This window comes from Melanotaenia boesemani, chromosome 10 (assembly GCF_017639745.1).
Source record: "Melanotaenia boesemani isolate fMelBoe1 chromosome 10, fMelBoe1.pri, whole genome shotgun sequence".
NCBI classification, from domain to species: domain Eukaryota; kingdom Metazoa; phylum Chordata; class Actinopteri; order Atheriniformes; family Melanotaeniidae; genus Melanotaenia; species Melanotaenia boesemani.
In genome coordinates this window covers 9,841,726-9,868,525 of record NC_055691.1, presented here as the reverse complement: position 1 = coordinate 9,868,525, position 26,800 = coordinate 9,841,726, and the positions used below count along the sequence as shown (strand labels likewise).

The 26,800-nt window shown below is 39.2% G+C and overlaps 1 protein-coding gene across 1 annotated transcript; it reads left to right on the top strand.

Annotated features, from left to right (window-relative positions):
• Nucleotides 1-65: 65 nt before the first annotated feature.
• LOC121647294 (synaptic vesicle glycoprotein 2B-like) lies at nt 66-26,782 on the top strand. The gene is made up of 14 exons (XM_041996595.1): nt 66-301; nt 1,556-1,782; nt 7,040-7,220; nt 9,382-9,533; nt 10,381-10,514; nt 10,631-10,720; nt 11,796-11,909; nt 14,833-14,921; nt 17,071-17,146; nt 17,282-17,370; nt 20,910-21,043; nt 22,923-23,123; nt 23,207-23,366; nt 25,226-26,782. Exons 1-14 carry the CDS (start codon nt 66-68, stop codon nt 25,407-25,409), a joined length of 2,067 nt encoding a protein of 688 aa, XP_041852529.1. The 3' UTR covers nt 25,410-26,782.
• Nucleotides 26,783-26,800: the final 18 nt, after the last annotated feature.

Below are 26,800 nucleotides of genomic sequence, written 5' to 3'. Positions count from 1 at the left end.
ATAAGACAGCAAAGCTTTTTGATCACTGATACTGAGCAGTAGCCTAGCGGGGCTGGTAAACCAGAATGACAGATCACTACCAGAACAACATATACCACCAGGGAGGTGGGGACAGCTATGGGACTTATGGAGAGGGTGGTGGCCAGGACGGGTACGGATACCAGGCAGACTACCCTCCTCAGGATGAGGATGCAGCAAGCGATGCGACTGAAGGACATGATGAAGAGGATCAGATGTACGAAGGAGAGTATCAGGGGATCCCGCATCCTGACGAGGTGAAGGCTGCTCAGAGAGCTGCACGGTGAGAAACTGCATGTCTTACAGTTACTTCACCTGGAAATGGTTGCAGACTGCAACACTCTTCTTTTTGGTTTTAATCATCAGCCTCCTCTTTACACTCGGTTTACCTAAGATGCTGTGCAGCACTTTCTGATGCTGTAAAACCACAACTCCTCAAACAGGTCATGTGTTATTAATGCATGAATCTGGGAGCAGATATCATTTTAATATAAACACGTCTTTCTAAGTCTGCTCTCTGATCTCAGCTTTTCTTCTGTAACATGAGCAGATGGTGCTGATGATGAAGCTGCAGCTGACTCGCTCAAAGGTTGCAAATCTAACTAAACACAATACTCCTTTATATATCAACATCATGAGTCTCAAATTAGCTAGGCATGTAAAAAACATCAAACCTCTTCAAACAGAAAAATATCTTTGTTCATCTTCGTCAGATTGTTATCCTTCATCTCTCTTTGGTCCAATGAGCTGATTGCCCTGTTGTCCAGCACCCTTCATCAGCATCAGAGCAGGTTCTGGACTAAACCATTAGCATTTTCCAGAGGGGTGAGACCCATCAGAGTCTCACTAACACAGCAGTCTGATTATGTTATGTAATGATGTTGAAGCGGTGAAAAGAAAAAGTAAAGGTGAATGGAAACAGCTAAAACTAGACAAAGTTAAAAATAAAATGTTATTTTTTACCTGCAGATTTTCATTTTAATCTATTTTTAAAAAATACTTCATGCATCTTGTCTGACCTGAAAAGGTTAAAACAACATGAGTCAGCAGTTATTTCTCAACCGCCGAATAATATCAATTCAAATCACATCAAAATTTATGTCTACAACACTTTTCATACACAAAAGCAGCAGAAAGAGCATTACATGATACAATTAATATATTAATAAATATTTAATTAAAAAATACTCGGTCATTATCTCACATCAAAGTAATAATGATAACAAATATAACTAAGCAGCATCTTCTAAAAATTTTATTAAATTAAATCCTTGGTGGATTTTATTTAGTTATTTTATTTAATTTTCTATCATTTATTTATTTATGTTTTGTTTATTTTTTCCAAGATAAACCAGCTGAATGGAAATCCTCTAAGAGTGGTGTTTCCATCATTTTTGAGGTTTCTATTTTTCTAAATGTTAATTCTTCCACTTGCTGTGTTTTCAACAAAATGTTCATTAATCTTTCAACCAGCAGAATTATAAATATCCAGTGTGAAAGTGATTGATCATTAATCTTCATTGATGTGGCGTTCCAGGGCCAAAGCTCGAGCAGCTGGCAGCTCAGTCTCTGAACTGGAGGAGTTATCGGAGCAGTATGAGGACATCATGGAGGACTGTGGCCACGGGAAGTTCCAGTGGACGCTCTTCATAGTGTTGGGTTTGGCTCTGATGGCCGATGGCGTAGAGTGTTTTGTGGTGGCATTCGTTCTACCGTCTGCAGAGAAAGATCTGTGTCTGTCCAACGCAGAGAAAGGCATGCTGGGTAAGACCTTCATGGACTTGCAGAAGAGTTTTTGTTTGTGCATCAATGATGTGCATTATTTCTCTCTGGTTGGTCTTTAACAGAAGTGTGGTTCTGATAATGATGGTTTTTGCTTTCATGTAAAAACTGCATCACACCTGAGCTCCTTTATCTCCTGGGATGTTTCCAGCTCATCTTCATCTATACATCTCCTCATCATCACTCCTCACACACACAAACACACACACACAAAGTCAGTTAATGCATGTATTTCTTAGCAAGAGTCAGGGAATGTATAATTTTCCGAAACATGAAACAGCAAATGCATAATTTTCCTAAACATGAGTCAGCGAATGCATGATTTTCCTGGCCTGGAGTCAGTGAATGCATAATTTTCCTGAAAATGTGTCAGTGAACACATCATTTTCCTGAACTTGGGTCACGAATCCTATTGTTACAGCAGTTGTGTGCAACCTGGATGATATTTAATAACTGTTAAAAATTCAACGGTTACATCTGTAAGATGCTGAGTCGTCATGTTGAACTGGGCTTGACGGTGAGGTTAATCAGTCCTATTATCACAAATACCATCAAACACTTTTTACATCCTATGAGAAATTATCCAATCATGTATGCACACTTAGAATTACTCTGATGTGATTAACACCTGAAAGCTTCGTCAAGCGTAGTCGTCCCTCCTGCAGTCTAATTAGCTAATGAGCTGTGAGCAGAAAGCAGTGACTCGGCTGGTTGTTGTAAATATTACTGCAGCTGCTGTGTTGGTGTGTATTTCTCCATACTGTCAGAGATGGAGATCAAATATGTGTGTTTTATATATATTGGTTTCTTAAATACTCTGTGTTAGTTGGAGAGGAGGAAGAAGAAGAGGAGAGGGAGAGATGATGGAGGAAAGGAGGGAAAAATGTGATGGGAAAGGAAGGTAGAGAAATGGAAGCAGAAAGAGGATGTGATGATGGAAAATGAAGAAAAAATCTTTATCAGTTGCAAAACCATCCCTACATCTTGTCTGATGAAAACTAATAGCAACTTGACAGTTTAAAATGAAATCATTAAGAGAAGAGTTTCTATGAGCAGGAGATCCGATTAACATGATAGATCTGATCTGCAGTCAGTTCCTGGTTTGTGTTTACAGTCAGACTTTCTGCAGCACTGCTTTCAGCCACTTCGTAGTTAATGATTGCTCTACGGTTTGATGATGCCAGATCTTTCCACGCATTTATTGATTAATGATTTCGTGTCTACAAGTCCACAGTGTGCTGCATAATTTACTGAGTCTCAGTTGATCTTACTGACTCCTGAATGCTGCGTTTAGGAGGAGGAGGAGGGGACAGAGGAGCACATGGCTTCCCAACAGTGTGTGGGATCAGAGTTCAAGCACTCAAATGCTATAAAAGGCATATCTTCCTTAACTGTGGAATTACAAATGTACCCCAAAGAATGTACCCATTCACATTGGAAACATTATTTCAGAAATTAGTTTAAATTAAAAAAGATCTTCAAACTATTCTAGTCAGGAAAAACAGCCCGAGCATTTATCAGCCAGACAGAAAAGCAAGATAAGAGGTAAGTTATGTCAGAGTGGGTGGATGCAGTTCAGATTGCATGAGCAGAAAGTTTATCCCCGCATCTCTGCAGATACCTGCTGAATCACCGCTCTGTGGTTTCTGCACGGAAACAACGGCAGCCTCCAGTGAGATGATGCAAATAGACGGTGTTGTTGGAATGTTGTGTTTGTTGCTGCTGTTTACATTCTGTCGTCATGTGACTGACCTCACAGCACGAGCTCCAGAGGTGAAAGCAGATAATACAAGGAGTGATCATAAATCCAAACCACAACACCAGCATCATTCCTTCAAAGATCATTTAAAAAAATTATGTATAATTCATCCCACAGCTTAAAAAAATAGTTAAACTTGACTGGGTATGATGTGTTAAAAGTGCTGGTAGAAATTATATTAAGATGTTCATAAGAAAAGAAACTGGTGAAAGTGTTTAGATAATGTGGGGATTTTACGGAAACCAGTGAGGAAAAACTTCTAGGATCTTTTCGGCTCAGACGTTGGTTTCTAGGTTTCTACAGAAACATCGTTGATAGTTTGAACACATGACAGTAGGTTACACCTTTTCTTACAGAATCAGCATTTCTATATTTATCAAGTTATTCAGTCATTGCTTAAATTTCACAATTGTAGTGAAAGTTTTTCCAGCTGAAGTGTTCCACAATCTGAATTCAACTCTGTAAAATATTTAGTTTTATGCTACTGTCATGCTTTTCTTAATTAAAATTTTAAAATAGACTTCTTTAATCTTGTTTCTACACTTCAGATTTTAAGGTGAGAGATCAGTTTAACTTGTAATAAAACAGTCTAAAACAAAACAAAGACTATTTGTGTTTCCAGTAAATATTCTGCTATAGTTTTTAGATGGTGAAGCTGTGTTTCTAGTGGTGTTCCCTCACCCCATGTTTCTGGAAAAAGGCGGGAATCACCATAGCAACCAGTGACTCATACTGGTTGTATGTATGGAGTGAACATTGATTCAATAAGATTGCATTTATATAATATAGGATTTTTAAACCATGTATATCTTTGTCATGTATTAAGTGTGGTCTTGATGTCAAAATGTGAACAGTATGATGAACAGGACTGTTTACATAAAACTGTCATTGAACCAGAACAGTAGTCCATTCATCCATTCATAGTTAGAGAACAGCATGTTGCGCAATAAATACTTAAGCACTGTTTTAAATGTACAACAGTGGTAAATGCGACTTTCAAAAATATATATTAGTATATAAAATTATACTAAGCCCAAATGAAGTTCACCTGTAAAGGTTATAGAGCATTTTAGATCAATTCTGACATCATACAAGAAGGTGAAAAACCCAAACTTAGTAATATTTTATTAAAAATAAATAAAATAAAAAAAAGATAAAGATTATATATCTCACGTTAATCCCATGCTAAAATTACTGGCAAAGAACGTCAGATAAAAATCCAGATAACTCAGCTTTCTACCAGAACCTAAACACACCATGAAACTGTGAAGCTCTTCGAAGTGTAATAGGAGTCTGAAATCCCTCGTACAGTAGTTACCTGATCTGAGGGTGTCAGGCGATTTAGGCACACAAATTTAACAATTTGTGGTGCACTTGATTCTTTTTAAACAGGAAGAATCTCCCTGCAATGAGTTTACTGTCACTGTTAATAATCTGACAATTCAGGAACTTTTTTCTTTCATTAGAAACTTAATTTCCTCCTCTTCCATCAAACAGAAACTCTGCAGGGCATTCACCACTAGGATAAATCATCCTTACTTTAACTTACTTTTCCTGCCTCACACCCCGGCTTGGTGAGGAGTGTGTGTTTGCTTTGTGACTCAGCAGTTGGACTGATCGATGCGTCCCATCCTGACCTTGGAAAGAGCTTGACCTCATCGTGTAGCTCCGTCTCGTAGAGCAGGTTTTATAACTCGTGATGAGTCACCGTTAACACACCCCCCTCGTTGCACGGCCATCTGCACACACCAGGGTGTGGTGTTGTGGGCGAGCCGGTCTCTGGCACCTGTCATGGTTGATCTTGGCTCAGAGAGGTCTGGAAATTTCAGAAAGAGCTGAGTGTGCTGACGTGACTCAGACTTTAACACTCGAGTCAGCTCGACTCTGACAAGATGAGAAATGGTAATAAAGTGCATTTGAAAGCTGGATTGCTGCGTTTTGTCTTTGAAGTGAAAAGCTGCAGGAGGTTTGTGTGGTCTAATTAAGGCGAGTCAGGATGATGCAGAAAAATAAAAACCAAAATCAGCCAGTAAATCCACGGCAGGTACGCCTGCAGTATTACTACAGCTTTAAAAATACACACATTCCTTCCTTCTCTACCGGCACAGCAGCCAGCATGATGGCAGATCCTCCGCTGGAGTAGCTTACAAGTCAAGTCATTTACAAACCTATTCAACATGAGAGCCTCCTGCAGGGGCAGCATGAGATACCTGCAGTACAGATGATCTATGCTCAGACCAGGGAGCAGTGATCCTAACATGTTGGGGAGAATCTCAAAGACTCAACTATTTACACCCAAACAGAATACAAGTCCTTCCATTTTCCACTGCTTATCTGAAGTTGGTCACGTGAGCAGCAGCTTAAGCAGAGAAACCCAAACTTCTCTCTCCCCAGCCACTTCTTCTAGCTCATCCAGGGGAATCCTGAGGCGTTCCCAGGCCATCTGAGTTATGTAATGCCTCCAGTGTATTCCAGGCCTCGTCCTGGGAAGGAACTACCTTCAACATCTCACCAGGGAGGCGTCCAGGAGGCATCCTAACCTGATGCTCGAGCCACCACATCTGGCTCCTCTGGATGTGGAGGAGCAGCGGGTCCACTCAGCGAGTTCCCCTAGAATGACCGGGCTTCTCACCTCATCTCTAATATCGCTTTTAGGCTCTCTTCTTGTTCCAATTCTGGCTCCATTCTGGAGTCTCGGAACCTTAGTGCTTTACAGGAGGTTTACAATCCAGCCAATAAATGTAGTTTATTCAGAGACTCTATCTGGTAAATCCACAATGATCCATAACAACAGCATTATTTATCACATTTTCATCATAAAAAGATCACTATCACTACTATGTTGCTAAGAGAAACTTTCCACCAATCAGAGAGCTTAGATTGACGGTAATGTCCAATCAGGAGGTGCCAAAGATCAACCAGTGAGCAGAAAGTTCTATGTGTGTCTGAAAAGATGAAAAGAAGAAAAATAATGCTCCTCTATGGCTGGAATAAAGCCAAGAAGACATTTTTGATGCACAGTGGCCCCACAAAGCAGCTGAGCTGGAGTTGGTTTAGTGAGGATAGCAGGTAAATAGTAGCAGAAATAACTGGAAATGAGGAAAAAGTGGAAACATCGAAATAGTTTCTGTTCTGTATTTGTTTCAATGCCAATATTTTTTCTTCTGAAAGCCAAGACTTGAGAGAATGATGTGCAGATGAGAAAAGGCTTGGTCACTGTTGATCTGTGTGTTATTTCTACAAAGTTCATTCATTCATTTTACATCATTTTAGCCTCATAATCTGACAGCGGAGGCTGGAAACATCATGTCTGATGCTGACTGGGATTAAAAGCTCCAGCTTCTATGTGTATTTTTTAAAAAAAAGAAAAACGGTGGACCAAAAATAGCAAGAAATGTCCTGGGGTTTTAAGGGTTAATGATTTGTCTTTATGAAGGATTCAGAGTCATTTTGTGTCCTTTTCCCCTCTTCTCTGTGCAGGTCTGGTGGTCTTCCTGGGCATGATGGTGGGGGCGTTCCTGTGGGGGGGTCTGGCAGACAAAGTGGGCCGTCGGCGTTGTCTGATCGTGGCCTTGGCTATAAACTGCGTCTTTGCCTTCCTATCCTCCTTCGCTCAGGGTTATGGCTTCTTCCTCTTCTTCAGGCTGCTGTCTGGCATCGGGTAACAGAGAATAATTTATTCCTAGAAATGTATGTAATATTGTCAAAGTTTTCAGGAATATGTTCTAAACAAATGTAGCTTGCTTTGTTTGGTTTGACCCAAACAAACCCAAAACATGCAGTATTCTATACACTGGAACACAGAAAACAAAAACAAATATTCTTAATAAGTTTCTTAAGGTTAAAAATAACTATCAACTGTTGTATCTCTTCTAAAGATTAGTTTCCTAATTTTATCACCAAATAATCTTTAATATTAACCCTTCATGTAGCTGCATGCTTTAAGTGAAGTTTTCTCCAGACTTCTGCTGCATGGCTCTTATCAGAGGCTGATTTTAGGCCTTAATGTTGCCTTTGACTGGGCTGTGTGCAGCTGGGTGGGTGTTGGATTGCAGTGATGCAGCAGAGTTCCTCTCAGAATAACTTTGGTCTGCAGGGAGTTGCGCTGACTCAAAAACAAGGTCACAAACTGATCTGAGAACAGTTTGCAGCACAACACCGCTCACCTCAGAGGGATGCAGGTTCTCTGCTGCTCTGACAAATTCAGGGGTGAAATAAAAATATATCAGAAATAAAGGAAATAACTTGACCTATTTAAGAAAGAAACTGTTTATTAAAGATTTATTCACTCCTAAAAATAAAATGAAAGTGTTGTCCTTGTGGATCTGAAATAAATAGTATATATTTGCCAAACTCGGTGGATTTATTCTTCATTTAAAGATTTAGTTAATCTCAAAACGTCATTATGTGAAGTAGCATGAGAGCTGGAGCAGCACAAAATATGCCACCAAACAGGAGGAAGAACTTGTGACTCTGATGCAGGTGGACGAGTTTTTACAGCAACAAAAGAAATGTTTTCGGCCCCTTTACAGCAACAACAGGTAACATCAGATATCAATAATGAAAATGTTATGGAATGTGTTATTGTGAAAATAACTACAAAAATACTAAAAATGTCATTAGAAGTTGTGTTTATAGGGTTTGAAACATTCAAGTTCAAGTAATAATAAGTTATTTTCTATTTGAGAAGACTAAAAAATGGATCTTTAAAATCCTCACAGTCAAAAACAAATAACTGAGCTCATAAAGTCGATGTTTTGTGTGGGACTGTACCCCTTCATAACGTACCCTAGCACGATAACTACAAATTATACTACGCTTATTGATATTATCTTAATTAATATCATTGAAGAGCATGTAACAGCTGGTCTTATTATATATTGACGTGAGTGATCATTTGCCTGTTTTTGTTTATGCAGATTGGATTAAAACACAATCCTGAAACAGAATGTGTTTTACTGGAAATGTCAGAAACGCCATAAACCATATAAATTCAAGATTGGAGTAGATTTATGTTGATAATACTGACAAAGCAAATAAAAAGTTTATATTTACTGTAAATTATGTTACTATAAATGGATGATCAATGGTTTTGATTGATTGATTGATATTTATTTCGAATAAAAAAATAACAAATTAATCACAGAGAAAAGAAAAAAATAACAGTTGCTGTATAAAGAATACTTGTAAAAAGAAAACTTACTATAATAAATGTATATATATATATATATATATATATATATATATATATATATAGTGAACCAACAAACTCACTATCCAATTACACACATTGAAATGGTCTAGGAGTTTACAACACAATTCAAATTATGAATAAATAATAATCAATATCTCTTCTGTGCAGAGGCTGTTTAAAAAAGGGAAAAGTGTCATGAGCTCAAAGAAATATTATGTTTAGCAAACCTGGTCAGAAACACAAAGATTCACTGTGTTTGTGTCTCTGGAGTCAAACACTGGAACATAACAACAAGCTCTACCATGAAATTTTTGAAAACATTTAAAAGAAAGTAAAGAAAAGACAAAAATAATAAATTATGACAAATGAAATTTTAATGATCGTGTTGTGGATGATAATAGTTCATTTTAATTTTAAATGGTGGTGATGTTAATCTTTTCTCTGTGTAATGTTACTCTTGTTTTAATATTTTTACAGTGGGGGGCGGGGCGCTTTGTAAGCTCCCAGCTTCTGCCTGCACCCTTTCAGTTTTCCACTTTCTTGTCTGTATTTTTTATGTTTTATTTACTTGTACTATACCTTAATAAAGAACAAATGGCAGTGACAACAACTCCCTCTCTGTTCTCAGTATTGGCGGCACGGTGCCGATCGTGTACTCGTATTTCTCCGAGTTCCTTCAGATGGACAAAAGAGGAGAACATCTGTCGTGGCTCTGCATGTTCTGGATGATCGGTGGGATCTACGCTTCCTTCATGGCTTGGGGAATTATCCCCAGATACGGTACAACAACTGTCATAAATCCTCTTACCGTCTGACAGGAACTGATCCAGTTTTGGGACTAAACTTGTCCTCAGATGCTTAAAGTAAACAGACCTAAACATAAAACATAACATAAAATTCCTTTATGTTGGACACAACTAAAACAAACATTTACAAAAGAAAAGGGACAAGACAAAATGTCTGAAAAGGAGAAGATAGAAGAAGATAAACACAGTTTTTGTACTTCCACCGGCACAAAAGCTCTTCTAGAGATGTGCAGCCAGATGTTATTTTTTAAAGGATGAATAATTTGGAAACTACTTTAAAATTGACTTCTAACTGGTGTGGTGATACTGGTGATCCATGCAGATCTGGAAAGATGTTTCAGTTTCAGTCCTCGTCATTCTATGACCTGTCAATCTCTTGAACTGACTCCTGCTGTAGCTCCCCCCTGTGACATGTTCCCAACCTGTGCTTTGACTGCCAGGTCAAACTGAACCGAACATCCTCTATGTAATATAAAGATGCAGGCAAATATGTGAAATGAATCATTTTCATTTCATATGTTTATTATTTTTCTTTAGATTTCTTCTATTTTTTTTAATAATCTGCACTTTTAAAATCAAAACAAACCAAAATAGAAGTAATATTTGTAAATGTCTTTTCACAAATAGCAGCTTAGAACTTATTTAGTCAGTGCAGGTGCATTATGAACTTTGCTGCATGCTCCTGTTATGTTTCATTCATGTTACATAAACAAGTTAATACTTGGTTTATAATCCTGAAAGTCTCAGCACTGAGTGCATACTATTACGGTAAACTCAGAGGGTCAAATATGTCTAATGTGTTTGTGTGTGTGTGTTTGCAGGCTGGGGCTTCAGTATGGGCACAGAGTTTCAGTTCCACAGCTGGCGGATGTTCGTCCTCGTCGCAGCTCTTCCTGCCATCGCCTCCCTGGTTGGACTCACCTTCATGCCTGAGAGTCCGCGCTTCCTGCTGGAGGTGAGAAGCCTCATTGTGACACAGAGAAAGCAGCTGCATACATCTCTCTGAGTGGATTTGGTTCTGACAGCAACTGCATGTTTTACATTCTGTCCATGTTTGTGTTTGTGGAGCAGAACGCCAAACACGATGAGGCGTGGATGATCCTGAAGCAGGTCCATGACACCAACTGGAGAGCCAAGGGGCAGCCAGAAAAAGTCTTTACTGTGAGTACTCCAGAATAAAACCAGCATCTTTATACACTATGATATGCAGCACTGGCTTTAATAGAATTCATTTAGCAGGTTCAACATCTATTTAAACCAAAACCCAGCTGAGTTGGAGTTGGTTTTGTGAGGATCTTAGGTAAATATTAGAATAAATGATATAAAAAAAAATACAGGAAGACCAAAAAAAAAAATGTCTTGGAGTTTTAAAGGTTAAACTTTCAGAATATTTATATTGAGAAGGGGAATGTGACGTCTTGCAAATGATATCAGTCACATTTAGTATCTACATGCACACATAGACTGCAGCCAGCAAACATGAATCCTCAACCCCTGATATACAGCAACAAATCCTAAAGTAATCCTGAGTATAACAAAAACACCACCAAGCATGTTTTTCCTCACGCTGTGCGAAATGATCTGAATAAACGAGGCCCCTGCACATAATCAAACACACTCCCTCCTCAAAGCTGCTATGTTAACATTGCTGAGAACACAAACGTCATATTTTTATTTATAATACCCGAGCTCAGCTTCAAACAGTTTTCTCTCAGCTGACCTAGTTCCTACCTGACAGGTGAGATGACGAGCAACTCATTTGGGAGTCAAAATATTTTATTTTTAGATACATGAATCTGTGATGTTCATCTTTTTGTGCTTGAGATGCTGAAGGTAACAGAGCGCTGTTAATACTGTGTATTTTTCCACCAGAACCAGTATGTTAGTTACAGGTTTTTAACTACAGAATCAGCCATGTTAATTATTAAAATCTGATTAATAATCAAAACTGAATAAATGAAGTGTCCCATTACTTCTGAATCCTTGTAGTTTGGTCTCTCTGTACTAAATGGCTGTATTTCCTGACTTAAAGCTCAGTTTGTCTCTTTAATGCTGGGTCTTGGCAGTCTGAAGGTCAGAGCCTCAGTAATACACGTCCATCTGGTGAACCTGGTGATAAATGTGGACCAGACCAGAGAAAGTTTGTGTTAAAGACAAGTGCAGGGAAGAAATAAATTGTTGGATCTGGATTCTGTTCAGAGAAACTTTAGGACGTCCCTCTTCTTGTGCGTCTCAGGTGACTCACATCAAGGCTCCGAAGACGGCCGAGGACGAGTTCATTGAGATCCAGAGCGCCACAGGAACACCTGTGCAGCGATGGGCCGTGCGCTCATTCACACTCTGTAAACTGGTATGTAGTCACGTAAACTGTTTCTGACTGCAGCATCATTCACACAGTCCTCAGTGAGTTCGACATCTCTGTTTTGATCAATCAAAATAAACCTGCTGAAAATCCACCCAGGCCTTCTTTATTTCTCATGAACTGTATAAACATTCCCAGGTGCTGTTTGGAGAAAAGAAAGTTGGTCCTGACATAATTTTCCTTGCTACATGTGGTCTTTGCAGAAATCTCCATGTACAGTAAAGTTTATGTTTTACATATTAAGATATAAGAATCATCTGGTCTTCACCAGGTCTTAAAATGATTCAAAGTAAAGCTCAAGATTTGACATATTACTCATTACGTACTGAACAGAAACTAAGCATAAATGCAGAAGAAGGTGTAAAACACTGTGTCCACCCTTCATTATTTAAGAGCTTTAGCAGCAGCTAGGTGCTGCTAATCAATACATTTAGGCAAGGCAGGTTTAGTTATGACTAGGGATGGCTCGATACCACTTTTTCACATCCGATACCGATACTGCAGCTTTGAGGATCGGCCGATACCGATCCGATTCTTTTTGTCACTCTAAACGCTGTTTACAATATGTCGTGGATGTAATTTGTTTGATACTGACATCTAAAAAACACCTAATTCACTGTACAACAACTCTTTTGGTCCCCTAGAGAAAGAAAGAAAATATGTGACAACTGAAGTCATGTGCAACTGCTGTGGCTTTATTAAAACTTATAAGCTCACATCTGATATAGCAGCATTTGTAAACACAACAGACCTAGCTGCCCCATTCAAATGTTTGAAGTAAAAGTGCAACTTAGTGCAAATATTTAAATTGAATAAAATAATCCCAGTCAAAAGAAAAATCACCTTATGCATCAATGACATTGTAAACCTGTAGTGTTTCCTGCAATGATGGTTGTCGCGGTTCGCTTTTCTTTGCACTCGCATGTAAAAACTCTGCGTACTCCTTTCCATGATGCTTCTTCAGGTGCTTTATTAAGTTCGTTGTGTTAAAATGTCCGACTGTGCTTCCACCCCTTGAGACACTAGTTTTACAAATGTTACATTCGGCTGTTTTACTTTTCTCCTCCGTTAACACAAAGTAACTCCACACAGCAGACATGACGACAGATCTGCTGGCTTCTGCTGCTCACGTGAGGAAAACAGGCACATGGCAACCATGGTAACGGGCAGCTCCCCTTTGTTACGGCAGGTCGCGCAAAGTCAAGTTAAGATGTATGACTTTTTTTCCCCCCCAAAGATAGTTTGGGCTTATGGATCGGATCGGACGGGTTCTAATAAAAAAATCCGATGCCCGATCCAGTCATTTTGACCTGGATCGGACCCGATACCGATCCAGTGGATCGGATCGGACCATCCCTAGTTATGACACATTTTATGTTTTATGTGTTTTTCACAAAAAGTTAAATGCATTGTAGGAAAAATTATTAAATAAAAGAATCAAGACAAATTAAGGAGAATAAAAGATATTAAATAAAAACAGAACAAACTAAAATAGAGAGAAACAGACAATGAAACATAGAGAGAGGTACTGTACATATGATACAGACAGACAACAGGAAATACATCATCATCATCATCATCGTCACTGTCAATGTACATATGTGAGAAAATATATTCAGAAAGAAAAAGAAAAGCTCATTTAAAGTAGCAGCAAATAGAGTTTTCATACCACATTTTACAGAACTCAGGTTTGGATCAGTTTTAGGTTTTCCAGCAGTTTGTTCCAGGAGCAGAAAAACTAAATGTTTAGTTTGAACTTTTGGGGTGGAAAGCAAACTGGACCCAGATGAGCTTTGAAGTCTCTGTGGCTCATATGGTGTCCACATAATTGATCTATATTCTAGACCAGAACCATTCAGGTCTTGTACACCAGCAGAAACATTTCAAAATCCATTCTTTCTTTCAGTAAGCTAGTGTAGGAAAGTGAGACCTGGAGTGATATGTTCCCTTTCTCTGGTCTTTGTGAGGACACAGGCAGCAGCATTCCGGATTAGTTGCAATTGTCTCAGTGATCTTTTTTAGCAAAACCAGTAGTCAAGATTACAAAAAACATTGCGTTTTTATTGATCATACTAAAGGCCAGTTTCCACTGTGTGTGTGCTGTGTTACGGCTGCGCCGTGGCCTCTGCAAGCTATTCACAGTCATTTTAGTCAATGGTATTGTTCACACATGGTGTGCCGCAGTGCGTGTCAGAGGCATCCCAGAAGCCCTTGTCGCTGGTCTCCGCTAAACATGCGCATCGAACTCAGCAGTCCAGATAGGACCAGACAGGAAATCAAGCATGGAAGCAGTGTAAACGCTTCCAGTCATTTTCAAAATCAAAGTCCCCGTGGAGATTTGTGCCCTGGGTGAGATAGTAATATAGAGCTGAGTGTCGTCAGCATAATTATGATCAGCTATTTGTGTTGTTTCCATGACCTGAACTAGTAGGAGCATGTAGATGCTGAACAACAGGTGGTCCAACATGGAGCCTTTGGGGAACTCCATGTCATTTTTGTTTGAGTATATCTGTAGTTACCAATTGATTTAAAGTAGCTCTTTTCTTTCAAACCAGTTCAGAACTAGTCTGGACATTCCCACCTAATTTTCCAGTCGGTCTAATAGGATGGTCTGAGTTTAGATTGATGTTCTTTGATGAGGACACTTTCAGAGCTGTGGTAGAAATCCTGACTAGAATTTGTGAATTTTGTTTATAAACAGATTTTATTTTAAATCAGGGTGAAAATTTGTATACATTTGAACAGAAACTCATCACCTAGCTTAATTTCAGGTTTAGTTCTCAATTATCAAAGTGGAAGGAAGTCTGGTTTAATTGTGATGCTGCTTGACAAGAGAAGATGTCCTTGTAGCTGAGAAGGGTTTAAAGTCAAAGGTAGAAAACTTTTTAATAATGCAGTTTATTTGTCTCAGGTGCTGAGAAACATGGCATCTCTGCTGTCTGCAGAGCTCAGGTTCGCTACTCTCTTCATGGCCATCATCTGGTTCTGCATGGCTTTCAGGTTAGTTCACCATTTACACCTACAGTTTCTGTCCATAAAGTCTAAAAATGATGTTTTAAAACTTTATTTGGCTACAGATTTCTGAATTTTCTCTTTTACTTCAAGTACCATCTCAGAAAATATCTCCAACTACCACCTTTATGACTAGCACTGAAATATAGTAAAAGAGATTTAAACTTTTCCATCAGACTTCAGACAGAGGTAGACTAGTCCCAGAAGAAAAATATTATTGAGTTGTGGCAGCTATGACCATAAAAGGAGTTTATCACCAGAACTGACATTTAAACTTTGAACCGCTTATTAGGATATCTGTCCGTTACCTGGGTTGACTTACCCAGACATTCAGGATCCTGAAAAGTGGTACTATGAAGCTTTTGTTAGCATCCAACCAATGACAAACATGGAGAAACTCTGCAGTGCAGCCTACTTCACCGTGGAGGAGCAGACAGTTATTCTTGAGGAGATATGAAGAATTTAAACACATCATCCAGACAAAAAGCAACACTGTTGCTGCAGCTAAGGTTGGCAGAAAATTGTCTACTATGTGTAAAATCGTCAGATTATACTATATTAATTCATGATATAATATCAACGAACTTGACTCTGATCACTCTGTTTCCAGACATATAGGGCAGAGTGTTTTCAGTTCCTTTCTTTCCTTTATATTTTCTATTCAGTCCTTTTGGGGCTCAACACCCCTGTGTGAGCAGGTGTTGTGTTGGTGTATTAAAGCCTCACCGAGATGGCACCAGCCTAAATTGATGGTTCTGTAGCTCTGCTGTCCCTAAAAACTCTCTCTCCTAAGCCTCCTCTCACGATCTGCATACCAACATAAACAGGAAGTTATAAGATTGGGCAGACAATTTTCCAAGTTATCTGATTTGGCAGGAGGTGGTGCTTTTATACTCATTGATCTCTTATCCAGAATGAATGAAATGAAATGAAAAATACTTTATTAATCCCAAAGGGAAATTCAATATTGTAGTAGTAGTATTTTTTTTTTTTTTTTTTTTTTTTTAAACAATCACATTAATTAATTAAGGGCTTTGTTCTTCAGCCTGATAGCTGCTGGAAGGAAGGATCTTCTGTATCTCTCTGTCTTGCATCGGACTTGAACAAGCCTCCCACTGAACACACTCTGTTGTTTCGTCACGGCGTTGTGTAGAGGGTGTGAAGGATCTTCCATTATCTTCGTCAGCTTGTACAGAATTCTTTTTTTGATGATCAACTCCAGCGGCTCCAGAGTTACTCCAAGCACAGAACCGGCTTTCTTGATCAATTTGTTAATTCTTTTCAAGTCTCTGGTTCTGATGCCGCTGCCCCAGCAGATTGCTGCAAAGCTGATTGCACTTTCAACAACAGACCTGTAGAACATTTGCAACATTTTGGTGCAGACGTTAAAAGATCTCAGCTTCCTTAAGAAGTAGAGTCTGCTCTGACCTTTCTTGTAAATGTACTCAGTGTTGCTTTTCCACTCAAGTCTGTTGTCCAGCTGAACTCCAAGGTACTTGTATTCCTCCACCACCTCCACCTCCTCTCCCATGATGGAAACACTTCTATGTGTGTTCTTGTTCCTCCTGAAGTCAACAATCATCTCCTTTGTTTTCTTGGTATTCAAGATGAGATGATTGTCACCGCACCATTTCACAAACTGACCGACCAGTTCTCTGTACTCTGCTTCTTGTCCATAGAACACAACCTGATCCAGAGCAGATCAGCTGTTAAGTTACCATGGTGAATTACCCTGATACACAGTGAACCAGTGTCAGAGTTTGGAAAACCCGGTTTAACCCTGAAGTTACCTCAGCAAGAGAAAATCCAGTTTTATAGTTCAGATCTGAAACTCTCTCTCTCTTTTTTTTTTTTTTTTTTTTTTTTTTCTTTACAATAATAGACCATAGAAAACCAAATTTGATGATAAAAAATTTACAAAAATTTACAATATTAGTTGACTGATATTGGAAAATTATTCAACGTACTACTAGGGAGAGTGGGAGTACCACCGGTGGTACAAGCACCACAGTTTGAGAACCATGGTCTAAGACTGTTGGTCCCCACAGAGAGGGCTCATCTTCAGTCTGTGATGAAGAGCTGCTGTTGCTGTATGTTGTTTTATTGCTGACATGTTGTTTCTGTCACATTATCACAGCTACTATGGTCTGTCTGTGTGGTTCCCCGACATGATCAAACACCTGCAGTACAAGGAGTATGAGTCCAAGGTGAAGGTGAGGCCAACAACACAGTAAACACTGAGGAGTCTCACCTGATTCATCCATGAAAGCCCCACATAACCTCATGTTCCTACAGAGATGCAATAAGATGAAACAAGCTGTTTAACTTCATGTTTTCTTCCTGCTCAGATGTTCCACCGAGAACGGGTGGAGAACTTCCATTTTAACTTTTCGCTGGAGAATCAGATCCATAAAGAAGGAGAGTACATCCGAGACAAGTAAGACTCAGTTGAGAGTTTATTTTAGTTTCTTCTTTTTTTTTTTTTGTCTGGATTTACAGCAGAAGATGAAGTATGTGTTTCTTCTTAAGAAGGTAGCTTCAGAGGAGCATCAGTAAGACTTCACCACTGTCAAAGTGTTGTCATTAGACTTTATCAGTCATCTCATCTCTGAAACCAACACGCAGTGTTTGTTTAGATCTGTAAACACATCAGAGGTTTACCCTCCACGTGGGTGAAACTAGTGAGATATGCTGATTTTTTTTATTGATGCCTCTTTCCTCTAAAGCCCCTTTTAGACTTTAATTAATCAGACAGCAAGTGAAGGCATTGTCTTCACGTCTGAGGGAACAGCCCAAAGGTAAGGATGAGGACTGTCTCCAAGTAAAGTCACGTGACGTTTATCTCCCACTAATAGCTGCACTCATAACTGTGCAATTAAAATCAGAGTTCCTGATGAAACCAACTGCTTTACATCAGTGATTATGAACCTTATTTCCTGGAGGTCTCCTTACTCTTATCTACAAAGAGCTGCATCAGCCTCATCCTTTATTTATTTGGGAAAATGCAGAATAATGGAGATCATATCACGTGATGTCTTCCAGTCTGGCTTCAGATCCCTGCATAGCACGGAATCAACTTTATTAATGATTTGTTAATGATCCTCTGTAGCCACCATGGCTACTGATGGTGGAGATTATGTGGTTCTGGTCCTGCTTGACTTAACAGCTGCATTTGACACAGTGGACCACAAGATCCTGTTGTCGAGGCTCCAGAACTCATTAGACTGGTTAAGGTCCTATATGGTGGGTAGAACCATGTGTGTCAGTAAATCTGTTACAGCTCCTATGGGGTTCCACAGGGCTCCGTTTTGGGGCCCTTCTTGTTTTTGCCATATTTACTTCCTTTAGGGTCCATCCTGAGAAAGCATAGTGAATCTTTCCATTTCTATGCTGATGATAGCCAGATATATCTACCCCTAAAAGAGAATGATCTTTTTTCTCTTACGCTTGTTGTGTCATGCCTCCACGACATCAAGGTATCATGATGAGTTTAGGAAACAAAAGATGGAGGCTATAGAGCCAAATGGCTCCAGTGGTTCCTCCTCAGTTGATCTGGGCCCCTTGTCTAGCTATTTACAACCAACTGATATTAATTTGGATTTTAAATTGGACAGAGATTTTAAACTAGATCGCCAAATTAAACTTTGTCAACTCGCTTAGCAAAATTATATTTAACTGCTCTGCACTTTGAGACTAATTCATCCCTTCATCACCTTCCGGCTGGATTACTGTAACACACTTTATCTTGGAGTCAGCCAGTCATCCTAAGCTGCATCGGCTGCAGAGGGGTATGAACATAAACAGAGGGGTCATATTTATTTATACTTTTATTGTGACAAGGTGCAAAATCTCCAACAGGTGTGCAGTGCTGAATGATGCTCAGTTACCTGGAAGCTGCATGTTTGGTCAGTCTGGAAACAGCAGGCCATTAAAATCTCTCTTTGGGCAGGTTTTTGTGAGGAAACTATGACTTAAAGACAAATATATTACAACATACTTTATTAATATAGCGTTTCTGTGTCAGTTTTAGAGGTATATCAGAAGGTTTTGTGACAAACACAAATGTGACCAATGTCTGACTGAATGTCTGAATGTTGTCACCATAACAGATTATTAAAGAATTAATGTTTCATATCTCAGTTCTGAAAAGGGCCTTAGAGTATTTAGGAGCAGCTAATTTAGGAGCAGCGGTAATCTACTGAGAACCAACACATCAATGTTATAAAAAAGAAGTTTCTGCGTTTTTTTGGTGTCATTTCTATATCGTCATCTTTTTGTTTTTGAAAAAAAAAAGTGTTTATCAATGCACTGCAGCCGAGTGTGGAAATGTTTTCATGATATTTAAGTGTTTAAATACGAGTTCAGGACATCAGTGCTCACCAGTATCTGATGTTTCTATTCAGTTTGTTGCTTGCAGTTTACTTTCAAACATTCATACCTCATTCCCATGTTTACAGGTGTGATTTCAGGTTTCTACAAGCTCTGTTGCAGAACGGTGGAGAAATCTTCTGGTTCTCAGAGCAGATATACAGTTCGCTCCACTGCTGTATATTATCAGACTTCTATGCTATTTGCAGAATGGAACAGACAGAATGGGTTCTAACTTTCACTTCAACATAAACAGTACGATTGTAGTAAAATGTACTGTGTTTCCATGGAGATGCCACCATTCTCAGCCCAACACGCTGCTCATACATGAAGCGGTGCGTGTTGCATTTACCCCACCCAGGTCCATTCTGTCCATTCTGCAGCAGTAGAAGTCCGTTCGTGTTTTCTGAAAGCCTTTTCTCAACCTGCATCTTCTTCTGCACTTGTGTTCTTGGGGACGTGATCGGGTTCTGTTCAAGCCTGCTGCGCTGACGTATTCTCAGGTCATGAGACAACATGTGATTAATGCCGTCCTTTCACTGGTGGCAGTGTGTAAAAATCAGGCCAGAACAGTGTCCAATCAGAGCAGAGGAGAAGTGACATGCTGTTATGTAATTAAGATAAATAACATCAAATCTTAATAAGCCCCTTAGTAAGTTATTTGGGGAAATGCTAGATTTTGGGTGCATTCCCACCAGAATAGGACTCAGGTTTGATAGGGCGGCTAATTCTCACCATCGTTTGGTTTGGTTTGCTATTAAAAAAAGTTTCTGTCAGATGAATCAGAGTTTAGATTTTTGCACTGATGTCTAACTAATATGAAAAATAGAATAACGTTGAGAACTCCAGATTAGATACCTTTACTGATAACTGTAAACCACTGTCTAATGTTCTCAGTCCAGCTATCCATGCTGCTGTTCATGCCAGCAGGTGCTAGCAAATACAAGGTAATTAGGACTCACCACTGCAGTAATGGCAGCGCCGCTAGATGGCACAAAACACAGAACAGCTGCTAGATTTGTCTTTACCAGGGATTACCATCTCCACATGTCTTGGGTCAGTGTGAATTTATTTATTTGACAGGGACATGCACAGCAATCTATTGACCTCAAAGGGAGACATGTTTGGTGCCAGGCTCTAGCAAAGCTGCTAATTTCCACCTGCTGTCCCTGGACAGATAGTTAAAACAATAACTCGTCTTAATAACTCTGCTGTGTTGCAGCAGGGAAACATCTAAAATCTGCAGGACACTGGCCCAAGAGGTCTGGAGTCAGTCATCCCTGGTCTATTCTCACATTTTCTCGATTGTTTTAAAACACGTTTTCACAACAGACCTAAAAACAAAAACCTGGGAATATCCAGAAAATGTCCAGATGGTTTCAAACACTGCAACCAGTGTCTGTTGTTTGTGCAGAAAACCCGAAACAGACAGTAAAATTGCAAAAGTAGACTTTGTTTTCAGTCTAGTACAGTTCACTTCAGAGCAGACCCGTTTCAGGTTTGAGTATCTGGAGTTTGAACTCCCAAGAACACAAGTCAGAGTTCGACACTGAGAAAGGCCTTCGTTGTGCCTGTCTGTTGGTCTCTGTGTCCATCCCATCCTCATAGGTTCATCAGTTTAGAGATGAAGTCAGTGAAGTTTGAGGACTCTCTGTTTGAAGACTGTCGCTTTGAGGACATCAGGTCCACAGACACAGTGTTTGAGAACTGCACCATCCGCTCCACTATCTTCTACAACACAGGTGGGTTCAGCAGGAGCGGCCATGGGAGGAGTCGCAGCTCGCTACACAAAACAGGAGTTGCATGTTTCTAACATAAAATCTACACTTTGGTCAAAGGGACTGAAGGCTTTCAGGCAGGTTTGCTGTGATGGCGAGTTAAAAACCTGCTCCATCATCAGAGCTGTACCAGTGGGTTAAAACTATTTCAGAAAATTATGAGTTAAATCTTTTAGGACAGACAGACTGACCCATAAGGACTTCAAATATTTTAAAACAGCTTCTAAAACCTCCGGATTATCTGGAAAACTTCCAGCTATTCTCTAAAATCTTCTTTCTCACCTTTAAAGAAGATAAAACAGACTTTGCCTACATGATTATCATCATTTTTAAAAAAGATAATAGTTTTCCTTTCAAATATTAATGTGAAGCTTGTCACTCCAGTGGGTTTCCTGAGCTGTGAAGCAATGAGAGAAAATCTTTCCAGTTTATGAAGAAACTGTCTGACAAAAACTGCTGAAAACAAGTTAATAATAGAAGAAATAGAAGAAAGAAAATACTTTTGCAGTCAAAATATTAGTGTTGAAATAGTTCAAACATTACTGTCCTCACAGCCTGCAGGTTGCATTTTATAGCCTACAAAATATTTGAATATATATTGTTTCCACTACAAACTCCACTATTTAATTATCATCCCTCACCTCGATCATCCATTTATACGCCATCAGTTCAGCCAAGCTAAAAGTTGCAGTTCCAGAAAGGTCGGTTAGTTTTCTAAAAGTATTTGAATTTTCCTAAAACTTAAATTAGTAAGTTGTTATTAAATCTTACCACGTCCAAAATTAATCATTTTCAGTGTCTTCACTAGTCAAATTCTTTGTGGAAAGCAGAAACAAACGTAGAATTTGTTGCAGTGCAATGAGTAAAAATAAGACTCATGTTTCCATCGTCTTTCTTCAGCTTCCTTTTAATGAGACTTTTTGATGGTTTTAGGGAATTGGTGATACTCAATGCTGCAGATTTTCAGAGGAATCTTAGTCCATTCCTGCTGAATTTAAGATTTTAGTACAATGTTCTGCTCTGTGGATGTTGAAAGTCCAAAAGTTCTTTACAATCTGTAATCTGAAAATGTTTTTTAACTTATTGGTGATTATTTGTTGGAGTTTGGACCAAAGTGTTGAATCACGACCCATCCTTGCTTGGGAAAACTAAACCTTTGGTGGATGCTGCTTTTTTACCCAATCCTGACACCCTCACCTTACACCAGTTATTCTACTGGTTGGAAAATCTTACAGAACCATGTTACTAGATATTATAGACACTTTCCAGTCTTTATTTTTCTCTGTAACATGTTTTTAGGGCTTAAAACTTGTTGTTCATGCTTTCTTAACAGAGAAAAGCTGGTCAGTGAAGATGCTTAAAATGTTTTCTTTGGATTTGAGTTTGTTAAATTACACATTAAAGTTTTTCTTGGATTTTAGAACATTTCTGGGAAATTATCTATTTCCACGGCATATTTTTAATGTGCTTTATGGTAAGCAAACAATCCATTGTTTAAAATATTTCAGTCAATTAGCAGCCATCAACCAGGTTTTAATGTTAAAAATGGATTAATGAAAAAGTACCTCAACAGTTTCCACCAGCTGAAGGAATTATCTGGCTTTCGTTGTCTTTTTAAGTGATTGCAGGTTTTTTAAAAGTTTTATTGATATTGCAAAAATATTATGTTTATAAATGTTTGTTCTGATCTTCCTGCTCCACAAAGAGAGAGCTGCATTATTTGTCTCTTAGCTTCAGAACAGACTGAAGGCAGGTCACTGATATAAGCTTCGGATGTAAAGAGGCCCGTTACAGAGCTTTGAGGGACCCCAATGTTCTGCTGACTCTCTCCTGCTTTCTGCAGACCTGTGGGAGGAGAAGTTCATCGACTGTAGGATGGAGAACACCACCTTTGAGCACAACAAGCATGGCTGCCACCTGGACACAGTGGAGGAGAATGATGTTCTCATCTACCTGGTCAGCTTCCTGGGCAGCCTGGCTGTGTTGCCAGGCAACATCATCTCAGCGCTCTTTGTGGAGAAGATTGGCAGGGTGAAGATCATAGGTGATGTCTGGATGTTTGCTGCAGTGATTGACTGAATTGCTTTTCTGTACTGAAGGACTACAGATTCTCTTCGGTTTCCTCAGGTGGATCCATGCTCATTTCTGCTGGCTGCTCCTTCCTCCTCTTCCTGAGCTTCAGCCAATCAGCAATCATCGCTCTGCAATGTCTGTTCTGTGCTGTCAGTGCGGCGGCATGGAACGGCATCGAGGTGGTGACCGTGGAGCTTTACCCGGCTTCAAAAAGGTGACACACTCATTTGTTTTCTCTGGATTCCTCCTCAGTTTATTTCTGAATGAAGACGCACTGCAAGAGACAAATATTCAAGAAACTTTACTGCACAAACTTTATCTGCCTGATAAAAATTCAGTCATTTAAATAAATTAAATGTGAGAAACAAAAAGAAGCACAAAGTTCTTCAAATGAGGCACAGCACTGTAAAATCTAACAGACTGGCTTCACTAAGAGAATTATTGCCTCAAAATAATGACGTTTTCATTTACTTGAGTCAGCTCAGTGAGCTGGAATGATGTTAGTAGAAATTAAATTAACCCAATAAATCAGAGTTTGCTGTAAGTACAATTCCAGAAACAGGAGGTTATGTGGAATTGATAAATTGGAAGAAAAACTTCACAAAATCTTATTTCTAACACACCAAAAAATGAGTCCAGCTTCCTTAACCCTTTAATGCCCAACCCAACAATACTTTTTTTTAAAATCTGAAGTCTCTATTTGGCTTTTTTAAAAATGAAGAATAGATACCAAAAGTAATTTTTGTATATTTACTGTCGTGTCAAAATTATTGTAATACAAAAAGTAACCACCAGGGGGCAGAAAACAAGTGTCAGAATGTGTACAACAGGTATTTATTTATTTATTTATTTTTTGCAAAGTTTTTACCATAAAGTGATTTTTAAAAAAAGTCTCAGAAACTGTATGTATTAAATATGTCCATACAACATTAAAGGGTTAAAGTGAGTGATGAAGTGTAAACAGTTTAAGCTAAAGCAACATCAGACCACCAACCGCTCTGATATGCTGCAGCAGCTGCCTGGATACCTGGTTAGTAACACGAATTATAAATCCTTCATCAATCATCATTCCAAAAAGTAAACTGGGTTTTTATGTCTAGGACATGTTGTCTAGACACTGAAACTCTGGTAAAAGGTGGATTGTATGAGGTCAATATGGAGACTGGAAACTGGTTTCCTGTCTGTTTAGCTGAGAACTGGTTTCCTCACACCAGAATTTCTAAAATTTCATGATAGATAGGAAGTCCACTAATGGGAAGATTGGCAGCTGTCTTGAATAAATCTTGTCTAAGATCAATGCTGATGTCTTTCTTCCTCGGCATCATGTTACCACCAGAGGCGGGGTTAGGGGGTGGCTACTTGGGCTCAAGCCCTGTGTTTTTTTTGTTTTTTTTTAAAAACCAAGCAAACAAGCATGGTGGGATCCATAAGCTTATATTTTGTTGAACAAACCTGTGAGGCAATCATTGCAATCAGGTGTTTTCTGTAACTCTCCGACTTCTGCACCTGTTGACAGGTATTTTGCTCCACTGCTAATCAGCAAAATGGTCTAATTTTTCAAGGACAGTTTTTTTTTTTTTTTTTATTTACAATCACAATTCCAAAGCAATGTGTTATTTTACTAAATAAAAATATAGATTTTTTTAAAATTATTATTACCTTTTTCAGTTTCTTGTTATTCAGGTGACTGTTGCCTCTTATTTAATGGAACGGTATGAATAAATTTGATGATGGCTATATATATATATATATATATATATATATATATGAGGTGAACTTAATTTTATAAGAGGTGAGCTTAATTATTCACACAACTTCTGTATTTCTGCTCAGTATTTGTTCAATGCACAATGATCTTAGTGGACATGGAGTGGAAATAATGGAGGAAAAGACTGTGAGGCTGTAACTCCAAACAGTTGATATATGAAGCTAATGTCTTTACTTCTGATCCATTTTTGTCATTTTAGGCCTATTTTATCAGTAGTGATTGTATTTTTGTTTGATGATGTGTCATTGTGAGGAAAAAGCCCCGTCTCAGTCATGTGGTCCTCCACCATCTTGCTTCTGTTTCAGGGCGACAGCGTTCGGCGTGTTGAATGCTCTGTGTAAGCTGGCGGCCATCCTGGGCAGCTCCATCTTCGCCAGCTTCGTGGGCATCACCAAAGCCATCCCCATCCTGCTGTCCTTTGCTGCGCTGGTGTGCGGCGGCCTGGTGGCCCTGAAACTGCCTGACACGCGGCAGAAAATCCTCCAGTGAGGTGCTGCGAGGTCAGGAGGGGGCGGGGCTTCACACTGGAAGCTGTTTGACTCTGACTTCACGCTGCACTGGAAAGAAGGCGAGAACAGAAGCAACTCAGCTGTTCATGTCCAACACCAAGCGCTCCTTTCTTCATGTGAACCATCTTCATTTGTACAGGTCTGAAGGGGGTGGGGGAGGGTAGGGGGAATGTTTCAGCTCAAGTTTGATCCTTTAATGAAGACACAAACCCACTGAGACTCTGGACCCACTGTCCATTTAACCGTGATGGAGGCTTAAATCACAACCCATCCTGTGCTTCCCGCCCGTCATGCATGATGAGGAACAACCGTCTTCCAGCACATTTAGCAAAAACCCACCTGTGAGTTGAAATTGCAAGAGGCTGGTTGGAGTTTGGGGTTAAAGGTCACGTTTACAGCGTCACACAAAGCAACTACACATGATTTACCTCCGAATATTACAGCAGGTCAATTATCACGACTCTAAACCCAGTTTGTTAAAACATCTTTATTAAACTCTGGTGCTTTTACACACCAGTGGCAGGAAAAGCTGCTCATGAGAAAATTACATGCTTCCTGGATTGTTTGAGATGCTCTTTTCATATGATTGGAACAGACTTGAAAACCTCCCTTTAACTAACCCCATTTAAACCACAGAGTTTCAGTTTTTGCACAGAAAAAAGGCAAACAGACAGAAAACATTCATTACAGAGATGGAAAAGCAATATTTAAAAAGAACTGGAGCACTGTGTTAAAGTGATGCATGAAGCCAGATTTTTTGATCCAGTCCTCATTTTTTCATATTTGACTTTAAAGTGATCTTGATGAACAGTTCTCCTGGTCTTTCATTGGTTTTATATGGACATTCCCCCCCCCCCAATTATCTTAAGACAATCAACTCAGATCTATGATTCATTCAAGCCTAAAAAGGCTCCTAACTCAAGGGATGAGCCGGTGTTCATTAGCAAATATCATATCTCGCAAATATTTCAAAACAGACAGAAAATAGGATGTAAAACTAAAAACGGCCACAGGCCAAAAAACATCTCCAGCACATTTCTGGGAGGAAAAAAACATATAATTTTAACCAAAAATCCAGTCTAAAACCTGTCTATTTAAACTTCTACTATAGATTTCTGTAGAAATGCACAAGACCCAAAAGCTGCAAGAACAATCCAAAGATCAGACAATCTGACGGATGGAAAACAGGATTTTAGCAGCAACAATGTGATTCTCAAGGAGCTCTCAGCTGGAAACTTGGTGGATCTGGAGGTCAACAGAAGAGTCGGGACTAAAAAACTATCTACAGCAGATAAACAGGATCTGTGAGTGATGTCCTGAAGAAATAGGAACAAATCCTGCAAATTCCTGAACCAGGACCTGAGAGATGTA

Coding starts and splice junctions, on each gene's coding strand:
- LOC121647294 (XM_041996595.1), top strand. CDS start 66: ATGACAGATCACTACCAGAACAACATATACCACCAGGGAGGTGGGGAC. Junction 10,515..10,630: donor GTCCGCGCTTCCTGCTGGAG/GTGAGAAGCCTC, acceptor TTTGTGGAGCAG/AACGCCAAACACGATGAGGC. Junction 11,910..14,832: donor CATTCACACTCTGTAAACTG/GTATGTAGTCAC, acceptor TATTTGTCTCAG/GTGCTGAGAAACATGGCATC.